Source organism: Lathyrus oleraceus, chromosome 1 (genome assembly GCF_024323335.1).
Source record: "Lathyrus oleraceus cultivar Zhongwan6 chromosome 1, CAAS_Psat_ZW6_1.0, whole genome shotgun sequence".
NCBI classification, from domain to species: domain Eukaryota; kingdom Viridiplantae; phylum Streptophyta; class Magnoliopsida; order Fabales; family Fabaceae; genus Lathyrus; species Lathyrus oleraceus.
The window spans coordinates 428086596-428098839 of record NC_066579.1 but is presented as its reverse complement, the minus strand read 5'-3'; the positions used below and the strand labels follow the sequence as shown (position 1 = coordinate 428098839).

Below are 12244 nucleotides of genomic sequence, written 5' to 3'. Positions count from 1 at the left end.
ATATTCTTGCATTTCAACTCTAAGTCATTTGAGAGTGCTTGAAATATTTTTAAAAATAAATGATTTCATTCACGATTCTAACCTCGATAAATTTTGATTTAAATCAATTTTCTAACCAATACAAAAAATGAAGAAAAAGTGAATAGAACAACTATCATCGCTACTTAGAGTATTAAGGAATTACATTATTTCTATTATATATTACATATCCATTTAAATTTTATATAATACTATAATCTTTAGTCTTTATGTAAAGAAAACTTATACTATGGTTCTTTTTATGAAGTTGCTCACATGAAATGCCACATAACAAATTTTATATCGGTAGTGAAATTGACAAGTAACCGTCTCTCATTAAGCCTCATTCAACAACATTAACCAAAATCACATTTTCCACATCACAAAAAAGTGAATCCCCAAAAATAATCACTTTTTTATTATATCATTATGGGGAAGCTAATAACAACTTCCAAACCTCTCATTCTCAAATCAAAACTCCTCTGTTTTTCACTTTTCTACCTCTTCGCCACTCTTTTTCTTGCTCTTTACACCACTCTCTCTCAATCCAAATGCTTCTTCAGATCATCCCCTTCAGATCCAATCCTCAATTCTCTCTTCAATTACCCTTCTTCCTATGGACAACACAAATACGCTGTTTCAACCACTCGCTCCACGTGTTCTTCCCCTGTTTTCTTCTCAGGTGATTCACAACGACCCTTTATTATTTTATGATCAAGATCATAACTTTTTGTTAATGGGTTGTTGTTTATGTATTCAGATTATTGGGATGTTGTCGATGAAATCGAGAATTTGCGGAAGAATTCTCGAGGTTATGATGGTGTTTTACGGTATTTGAAGGGTAATGCTGATACTTTTGGTGGAAATCTTAGTACTCTTGCAAGGTTTTCTTATTTTAATCATCAAAATGATAGCATTGATGTCCCATGTGGATTTCTCAAGGGATTTCCAATCAGTAACTCTGGTTAGTTTTTCATGAATCACTTGTTTAAATCTCAATTCAATCATAATAGTTGGTATTGTATAGAATTGTGATTAATACAATTTTAATGGCTAAAGTTTTAAATAACGTCGCGGGTCCCGGTTGCGTAAGACTTTCGCGGTCTATACAGGAGTTCCTGATGGCAATTATCGTCAGAGTGCGAATTAACCACTTTATCATAAAACGGCAAATAACAGTATCGTCAATTCATTTTCAAGTTTTTTTTGCTTATGTTGGATATTGTGTTCTAATGCAGACCAAATTGCAATGGAAAAGTGTGACAACGTTGTGGTAGTTTCAGCAATTTTTAATGATCATGACAAAATAAGACAACCAAAGGGACTTGGATCCAAAACATTAGAAATCGTGTGTTTCGTCATGTTCGTCGACGATGTTACTCTCAAAGGTCTAGAACATCATGGGTTGATTTCAATAGAATCAGATGAATACAAAATAGGTGTGTGGAGGATTGTGAAAGTTGCAAAAGATAGTTTGTATGAGCATCCAGCAATGAATGGGATTATACCAAAGTATTTGGTTCATAGGCTTTTTCCGAATTCGCAATTCAGCATTTGGGTTGATGCAAAGTTGCAACTCATGGTTGATCCTTTGTTGTTGATTCATTCACTTGTTATGAATGAGAATGTGGATATGGCTATTTCAAAACACCCTTTTTATGTTCATACAATGGAAGAGGCTATGGCTACTGCTAGGTGGAAGAAATGGTGGGATGTTAATGGTTTGAAGATACAAATAGAGACTTATTGTGAAAATGGATTGCAACCATGGAGTCCTAGTAAGAAGCCCTATCCATCAGGTAACTACTCTTTCAAATTTTGACACATAAATTGCACTTAAAGAATGAAGATATAAAACCATGCATCTTAAAAGTTGATTGGAAATTTGAGACATCATATAATATCGTCTACCTTTAGATAATGATATATCTATGTAGTACTGACATCTCTAATTAAATGTGTGTCTAGTTTCAGATAATAACACATCTTTGTAGTACTGACACCTCTGAATAAATGTGTGTCTAACTTCTGACACATCTATATAACACTGACACCTCTGAACAATAATGTGTTAAACTTCGGATATAGATAATATATCTACGTAGAACCGACATCTATAAACAAATGTATGTCCAACTTTAAATAATGGCAGATTTATAACATATTTATTTACATTTGATTCATCTATTTTTTTAAATTATTAACGATGTCAAAGTGTCGCTTTCTTTTCGCAGATGTACCGGACAGTGCATTGATGTTGAGGAAACATGGAGTAAGAAACAACTTATTTTCTTGTCTAATGTTCAATGAGTTAGAAGCATTTAATCCAAGAGATCAATTACCATTTGCATTTGTTAGGGATCACATGAATCCCAAACTAAAGCTAAACATGTTTGAGGTTGAAGTATTTGAACAAGTGGCAGTTGAGTATAGGCACAATGTAAAGAGTAGTGATGGGACCACTTTGAAGAAAGTGTCTAGTTTAAGAAGAACAAAAAGGGCAGAGGCAGATTTGTATGTTAAGAATGGTAGCTGTTGTGGTGGGTGCCACAAATATCTTTCTACTATGTGGGCTGAATCCAATGATTGATAATGATTCATCTAGCACAACACAAGAGTAGAAAATAAGTAAAAACAAATATTAAAGATACAAAACCCTAATTTAAGAGTTTCCATTAAATTGCATGTGTATTCTAGAAATGAAGACAAAAGCAACATTTTTTCTTTTTGGTGTAAACAGATTTTTTTAATTAAATTGTAGAAAACTGACAACCTGTTAGAGGTTTGCAGGAATGTTTCCTTCCTTAATTTGTCTTTTTATTTGTATTTATTCTTTTACGAATCTTTTCTTTGCTTCATTTTCTATTGCTTTTTAATTGTTGATGCTGTTCTAAGGTAAGCAAAAAACAAAAGAATCATTAGGAGAATGATTTTGTTATTAAAAAATGAGAAGTTCCGTAATTCATACGTAGCTTGGAACGGAGAAAGCAATGGAATAAGAGGGTAAAAGAAGAGTTATAATAAAACTTGTGTTCAAAGTTTGAACCATCTATTATAAAATATAAAATAAAACTATATTTTCATTCACTACATGTATGTGCTTTTTTTCAATTTTCGTTGTTAGTTTTTATTTAGAAAATAGTATATATATATATATATATATATATATATATATATATATATATATATATATATATATATATATATATATATATATATATATATATATATATATATATATATAAAAGATTATAATTATTTGGGTCAATATAAAAAAAAATTATAATTTTTTTAAAAAATTTTGACCCCCTAACTTTTTATGACACACATAAACTATTATTATAAAAAAAAATTATGTTTGACATGGCGTATATGTTAGTTCATTTTATTTAATTAAAAATAAAATACTTTCGAAAACACCGTTAAGATATTTAAGAATTTTAATCGTCTAAAATAGCTCAATACCATCACTCAAAACCTAAACATTATTAATGTCATTGAAGCCTCGAGTTTATTAAGTTATACTCCCTCCGTTCCTTTTTAAGTGTCATTTTTTGACTTTTTGCACATACCAAGAAAGTTAATCATTATTGTTACTTTTTAAACAATAATTCTCCTTTTACCTATAATACCCTTAATTATATATTACATTCATTTTACTTTTTCTCTCTCTATAATAATTACATAAGGGTAATTTTGACAAAGATATATTTAATACTACCTTGAAATTTGCAAGTGACACTTAAAAAAAAACAAAAATTTATCAAGAAAGTGACACTTAAAAAGAAACGGAGGAAATAACTAAAATCGCAATTGAAGTTTATTCGTCACTCACATGTTATCCTTGTTATCCGTTAATTGAATATGTGTCTTTCTAGGCCATTATTTCTTGCACATCAATCATTTTTCGCCGCCTCTATTGTCTTCTGCTTAAAGATATAAGTTTTCTATTTTGGCCATCAATTAATGTGGTATTGAGCCAACTAATGTGGTCCCGAGCCAAATGCTCAGTAAAAAGAAACAGTAAAGTATGTTATTTTCTAATGAAATGTGGTTTTATTTGGTTTTGACCATGTGTTTTTTAATATAAATAAAGGAGGTTTTTATTGTTCATTTTCTTGAATTAATTGTTATATATATTTTGTTTATTGCAGACATGGGTTTATTTAATGTTATATTATATTAAATCAAATATGGTTTGAAGATCAATAACTTATATTTTTAGAGTTTTGATGATAACAATATAATTAAAAACAATTGATATTTTAATGTGTTTGTTTTCATATGTAGAATATTTTCAATTGTCAACGGGAAATAAAGACATGATCGTCTATAAAAGAATTGATCATTTAAACTAGAGTCGACAAGTTTGACCATCTAGACCTCAAGTATAAATGATCATTTGCACAAGATGAACAATGATCATTCATCCCTAAAAATAAGGAATGATCATCTGCATCACACGGAAATAAATGATTATGTGTGCTCAAGTTAACAAATTTGACCATCTGTTCAAGGCTAATGTGATCATCTACACCTCAAGACAAGAATGATCATTTGTACCCAGATGGTCATTGTAGGTGTTTAATTGGTTGCATTGTATGGTAAAACACTAGCTGGATTCTAATGTCTTGACTGATGTCATGACATGCTGTGGAGGTGTTTGTTTGACTGCATTGTATGTTAGAATATCTAGCTGTACTCTGATGTCTTGGCTGATGTCATGACATACTTGAGTAGTATACTGCAGGATTAGCTAATACATGATTTATTGAATGTCAAACTGGATGTCATGACATTCATCCCTATCAGCAGATACTTGTCGCATTACGCGAAAAACCGGCGGAAAAACGAAACAACAGAGCCGCCACTGTGCGTTATTTATCCCAAAGGAGGGAAAGGAAACGCTCGAAGTAAACCTGGAAAAAACATGGTCTCGCGACCAGAGAAAGATGGGATCGGGAGTCGGTTATGCGAAGGGAAAGTATTAGCACCCCTACGCATCCGTCGTACTCGACGGGATCCACGCACAAGAGAATAGAAGAAAGGTTGCTAGAAACTGCTCACAAACTGCACAAGGCTGGAAGGAAACACAGAAAGACAAAAGAAACGGGACTCGGCAGGATATCGCATCCTGGGCCTACGTAGTCTGTCAAGCACAGACATCAGAGTCGACGTAGTTCGGGATAGGGGAAACGTGCTCGCTAGGATGTCGCATCCTATGCATACGTATCTTCTCTGACTAGAGTAAGAATCAGAGCACTCGTAGCTCGGCTAACGCACACCAAACAAAACACAAACAGGAAACCGACTGCCAATCGCTGGACTTACGTCAGACTCCACACAAACAGGCAAACATGGAAACCGAATGTCAATCGCTGGACTTACATCAGACTCCGAACCAACAAACACACACACAGGAAACCAACTGCCAATCGCTGGACTTATGTCAGACTCCACACAAACAAACAAGACACAGGAAACCAACTGCCAATCGCTGGACTTATGTCAGACTCCAACACACACAAAGGGGTTGAAAAAGAAAAAGGGCACCCGGAGAGATCAGCTCATCTCCTGCCTACGTACCTCATCTGGTATGAGGATCAGGGCGACGTAGTTCCCCTACGCAGGAAAAGAACTTCTAACCTAACCAGAGACTGGGAAGTGACAAACTAGAAGGGAGCCTGACTCGAGCCTAATAGTTATCATGTAATCCACAATGGCCCTAGGTTAAGGTTTCTATCCTAACTTGCACAGGGAGCAAGCTATCCTAAACAGCACAGTCAAACACATACAAGCACAATAAAGCAAGCACACACACTATATGCACACACTTGGGCTCATACAAGGCTAGGCTGTAAAAACAAGCCAACTGGAATGGGGTGTTTGTAGCTCTTAACCCTAACATTGAGAGTTAGGGTGAAGCAGATGAAATGGGAAGTGAGGGTAAGACCTCACAGCTCTTATCCCTGGCCTGGGAGAGCTTGACTCAAATAGAAAGGGTGGGAGTTCATAATGTAGGAACTCTTCTCCACAGATGACTGACACAACAGGATCTTGGGTTTCTATTCACAATGCATCAACACATGGTGTGTGAGCAAAGTGAATGACACACTGAGTAGCAGGAGATGGATTACACATCTCTTTTATCTGCCAATTGCCTCTTAAGAGGTCTTTACCTGCTTGGCACAAAATTAAACATTCACAAGCATTGCCTCTTAAGGAGGGCTTCAGACAGGTGCCTGCCCACATAATAGGACAGGTCTTCCAGACTACATGAAGTCAGAAGAATTATACCTCAGTGGTAAGCAAATCACAAGCTAGCAAAGCAAGTTCAAATGAATTTAAAGCCACTTAGGTACCTGTGAAAAAATCTAAACCAATCAGTTCAACTGTACAGACAAACAATAAACAGGCAATAACAAACAGATAGACAATGTTCACAATGTGCAAGCCACAAGGCAAACTCAAATGAGTTAGCATCAACCTACAAAACACACAAGTGTTAGTAATCAAGAGCAAACATCAATGCTCAAATGAGGAAGCATCATCAACTATGGACTTGGATGTTTAAACCTGAAATCAAAGCCCACATGTAAGCCACAAACCACTAGGTCAAAGCCTAGGGTCAAAGATGGAGAAAAAAGTCAAAACAGAACCTCAAACTTGACATGAAGCAACTTCAAACACATATTGATATATCCTAAAAAGGCTCACATCAAAATCATTAACCAAATGCATTTCATGATCAAATGAAGTTAAAGGTGATTTCAAAGCATCCAAATGGTCAACATGAATGAAAAATCTCAATAAAAACAGAAATGATTCCAAAAAAATCTGAAAAAAATCATGAGCAATCTAGACATTTTGGCCGAGTCCAATTTTGAATTCCAAGCGCGCCAACCAAAACGGTGGCGTTTTGACCTAAAGCCCTAAACACAAGTGTGTTTCCAGAATTCCAGATTTCGTAGCTAATGCATGAGTTTTTCGTAGCAAATCTGTAGCAAAATCCTAGCCAATCTGGAAATGCATGAAGTTCATCTTCTTCAGGATGAACACGATGAACACAATTCCAGAAAACCAAAAAAATGTCCAGAAATTAATAAAACCTATGCCAATCGGTTCCTCATCTCATGCTCATGCAAGATCAAGCATCACTTTAACATGAATCATCAAATATCATTCAGATCGAAGCAAAGAAAAAATGTCATCAAAACTTGAAATGCATGTATCTTCATGTATAGTGCATCATTTTACTCGATTTTTTCACCAGCATCATCACCATTCAAGGATCTACATGAATATCACAATAATTTGCAAAATTAAAGAGATCGAATTCTGACCTTCTTGATGAGCAGAACCTGGAACTCGTGCTACAAGGCTTGGCAATGCTTCCAATCTCCTCTACAATGCTCAATGAAGTAATTGATGATGAATTGGATGCTCTAACACAACTGAATCCAGCTCAATTTGCAATTTCCATGGAACCTTCAAGCTTTGCATATGATCCAAACTGGCACGATTGGCTTCGAATTCACGTCCAAACCTACTCAAATATGCCTCATGAACATGAATCAAGCAATAGGAATAGCTCTTGTTTGAAGAATTTTGCAAAAAATTTGAGAGAAAATTTTGAGTGAATCTTGAAATTCAGATCTGAAATCTGTGTTAATGGCCAAGGCAGTTAAGATTAACCTTATCTACTCCATGCTAATGATGTTTAAATCAAGTTTAAGCCTAATGCAAATGTGATTAGCCACTTATGAGGTGTAAGTGCAAAATGAGTTCTTCACCCTCCATGCATGGGAAGCACGTGAACAGTACCAATTTCTGGCCCAAATCCATTTAAAATAAGTCCACGCAAGCTTTAGGATTGGTTTTGTATGCCCATGATCATTCAATATGATGTTATGCAATTTTCTTCCAAAAACTTCATGAATAAGCACATGCCCATGCAAAGGAAATTTAAGTCATGTAATGGTACATTTGAAAACTACAAGTCATAAGGATCAAAATGCAAAAAGAACCACTCATTTTGGAGCTTTGGTTCAAAAGTTATGTCCATTTGAATGTTCAAACACACTTTGCCATGATTGGATCATATCTCCTCAACCACACATGAGAAATTCATGATCTTGGACTTTTTGGAAATGGGAGAGAAAGATCTTCAACTTTAATGTTGGAAAAAATTTCATTTGAAGCTTTATTAATGATGTAATATTGAGTTGAAGTTGGTCCAAAACCTTTCCATTTTTGGAAATTTCAAATTATAGGTCACCTGCTATTTTTGGAAAGTCTTGATCTGACTTCAAATTCTTCAATGTTGATGTTTGAAATGCCAAATGAGACTTGTTTGAACATGAATGAAGCATCTCTAACCACTTCCCACCTCCAAATCCATAGTTGACTTTTGTTGACTTCTATAGGCCTCAGATGATTTGCACATGCACTGATGAGTTCTGAACCTTCAACACTTGGCCAAATTACTTCCAAATGATCCTTGGGTCATGTGAGCTCAATGGAACAACCCTAGGGCTTTGATCACATAGAGAATGCTCTTGTTGCCTTGCACAGTCGAATCTCCTGACCAATTTTGACTGATGAGATGTATCATGCTATGCAATGCTAATGCAATGTTAATGACCTAAAAATGAAATGAATGTACAAATGGGAGGTGCAAATTTGAGATGCTACAGCTGCCCCTATTCAATCAACTGGGAACCGGAATGGATGAGAGCAACGACTGTCAGACCTTCAGGGTAAATAGGGATTGAATACCCAAGAAACGTAGAAATTTGCACTCTGCGGGAGATGATACAAAGGAAAGCGAGGCCATTTACCGATGGCGGCTGCACAATAACTTCAGGAAAGCAAAACCATTTACCGATGGTTACTTAGTTGGAGACTGGATATTTGATATTTACCGATATCAACTTCAGCAAGACCATTTACCGATGGCTGCTAGGAAACAACTTTCAAAGGAAGCAAGACCATTTACCGATGGTGGCTTCAAAACAACTTGATATTTACCGATATCAACTTCAGCAAGACCATTTACCGATGGCTACTCCGACTGGGGATTCGATATTTACTGATATCGAAGAAAGCGAGGCCATTTACCGATGGCGGCTAAACTGGGCATTCGATATTTACCGATATCGAAGCAAGACGAGGCCATTTACCGATGGCATCTCCAACTGGGGAAGAAGAAGATATTTGCAACTGGAACCCGACAAGACGTTTACCGACGACTTTACTGGGGATCTTTGATTTTTATCAAAGGAAGGACGCACGACCAGACATTTACCGATGACTGGAAAAAACTCGATGTTTACCGACATCGGAAGATGATGTTTACCGACATCAAAAAGGGATAACCAGACATTTACCGATGACTGGGATGAGACTCGAAGTTTACCGACATCGAAAGATGATGTTTACCGACATTAACAACAACAACCAGACATTTATCGATGGCTGGGAAAACAATATATATAACCAGACGTCAACGGGCGACTGGGGAAAAAGCGATACAACCAAACGTCAACGGACGAATGGGAAAAACTCAACGTTTATCGACACCAACGGAGAGGTGACCAGACATCAACGGATGAATGGGAAAAGACTCGATGTTTATCGACATCGAAAGATGATGTTTACCGACATCAAAAAGGGACGACCAGACATTTACCGATGACTGGAGTGAGACTCGATGTTTACCGACACCGAAACAATGGTGTTTACCGACACCAAGGAAAGAACGCACACGGGTGCAGACACGACACTTACCGGTATCACAAGAATGACATCTTCAATATGTCAAGGCAAGGCTAAACACTTGCTGGGGATCTCATTGGGGAGAATCAAGCTTTCCTTTCACTGCGGGTGAGGAAATAAACCTCTCTGGGGAGTTATTAATCCTGAGTGCTGTTAGGAGCAACTGTAGCAAATGTGTCGTACAAATGTTGAACAACGATCCGCCCCTGCCGGGGATTTGGTCTGATTAGGTTTAACACATGAATGCATATGTTTGAATTTTCTATGGCGTAATGCTCCATATTGAATGGAAATGCTAGACATTTTGAGGGTGCAATGTTTACTACATGCAAGATGCAAAATGATGAAAACTCTTGCTGGGGAGCCAACAGATTGCTCTGCTGAGCACACAAACTGAAAAAATTCTCCAACACTGTGGGGAGACTCTGTCTGAGGAATACTCTGCGGGGCATAACACCAACTTCTCACTCATGCTGGGGAATAGCGTTGCTGCTTGGAGAAAGAATAGATCCCACCGGGGACAACCTTCAGCAAACCCAATCCACTCGGGGACTCCGCTAGGGGAACAACCAATGCTCGCCTTTGCTGAGGATAGCTGCCAATCCACAGGTAGGATAAACTCTACTGGGGATAATTTTCACCGAACCTGATCCACTTGGGGAACTCACTGGGGAAAACCATCAACACAAACCTCTGCTGAGGAGATCTTCTAGGGGAAAACATTCACAACCCTGATGGGGGAAAGGCATACTCTGTTGGGGAAATAATACACCAAACCATGCTGGGGATACAGTACTTCAAACCCGACTGCTGAGGAATAAACTACTCCACTGACACCTTCGTTGGGGATACAACATCCTTCCGACTCGGTGGGGATTAACAATCTTCATAACAGCTGAGGGGTACACCCACTTTCAGGCTTGCTACCCAACTGCTGGGGAAGAACAGTTCTAATAGCTTTCAGACTCGCTTGGGGCAACAACCACTTCCAAGCCTGTCGGGGAATATCCTCAACCCTGCTGAGGAATTCCTGATCTTGAATATGCTGGGGAGACAAGTCCTGAACTTGCTTCATCTGCTGGGGAAAGCCCCTCTCACACTACTGGACAGTGCTGACAACATCCCTGATCAAACCGTGGCTTCAGCCAGGAATCAAAGTCGATAACCTGCAACCACAAGACAAACATGCCCCAGGGGATTGCATGGACAAGATACACTCAAGTGTACTCAACATTCAAAATGATTTTCAATTTTTTTATCTTTCTGCACGTTATTGTCTAGCCTCCATGTTTTTATATGCAATGTTTATCAAAAATTCGGACGTTTTTGCAAACAAAACGGTAAAATAAAAACAAGAGAGCAATTTATCTGAATAACGACTTTTATTGATTGAAAATGGGCCTGAAAAGGCAAATACATCAGGAAGCAATTCCTAGGAAGAGGTAATTGCGCACAAAAGGAAAAATCTATCCTAGTGGCAATGTGAACACGGCATCCACTATTTCCCAATTCTGTTATGACTCACTGATCATCAAATTCCTCCCCAAATTCCTTGCTTTCTGAGAAGAATGACTGGACCGATCATATCCTTCGAGATTGTAGACGCTGAAGCGCGATGAAGTACAGATAACTCAGACTGTAGTCTTCGCTTTAATCCCTCTTTTGCCTGGATCGCCCTTTCGGGTTTTCAATCCACCGGAATACCCATTTTTGCCTAAGCCGCCCTTGCGGGTTTTCGACTTACCGGGTGTACAATCTTTTCATTTTTTATCCCTAACTTTTGCCCAAACCTTTTTTTTTTGGTTCGCCGGGATGCCCTTTTTTGCTTGGACTCTTTTATTCTTTTTGTCCAGCGGGTCAATTTATGCGAAGTATTTTTTGACTACATCTGAGTTAACAGGGGACGGAAAATTTTCACCATCCATAGTTGTAAGCATCAAGGCTCCACCGGAGAAGACCTTCTTAACAACATATGGACCTTCGTAATTAGGAGTCCACTTGCCCCTATTATCTGTACCGGGAGGAAGGATCCTCTTCAAAACTAGATCACCAGTCTGATAGCTTCGAGGACGCACTTTCTGATCAAAGGCTCTCTTCATCCTTCTCTGATACAACTGCCCATGGCACACAACTGCTAACCGTCTCTCTTCGATAAGGCTCAACTCGTTAAACCTTGTTCGAATCCACTCGGCTTCATCAAGCTTGACATCCAACAAGACTCTCAGAGAAGGGATCTCCACTTCAACTGGTAGGACTGCTTCCATACCATACACAAGGGAGTAAGGGGTTTCCCCGGTCGGCGTACGTACTGAGGTACGGTACCCATGCAAAGCGAAAGGTAGCATCTCATGCCAATCCTTGTACGTCACGACCATCTTCTGCACAATCTTCTTGATATTCTTGTTTGCCGCCTCTACAGCACCATTCATCTTCGGTTTGTAAGGAGAAG

The 12244-nt window shown here is 37.8% G+C and overlaps 1 protein-coding gene across 1 annotated transcript; it reads left to right on the top strand.

Moving 5' to 3' along the window:
• The first annotated feature begins 317 nt into the window (after nt 1-317).
• On the top strand, nt 318-2868 carry LOC127079545 (probable hexosyltransferase MUCI70). The gene is made up of 4 exons (XM_051019934.1): nt 318-700; nt 779-982; nt 1257-1817; nt 2253-2868. The coding sequence occupies exons 1-4, from the start codon at nt 448-450 to the stop codon at nt 2606-2608; spliced, it is 1374 nt and encodes a 457-aa protein (XP_050875891.1). The 5' UTR covers nt 318-447; the 3' UTR covers nt 2609-2868.
• The last annotated feature ends 9376 nt before the right edge of the window (nt 2869-12244 follow it).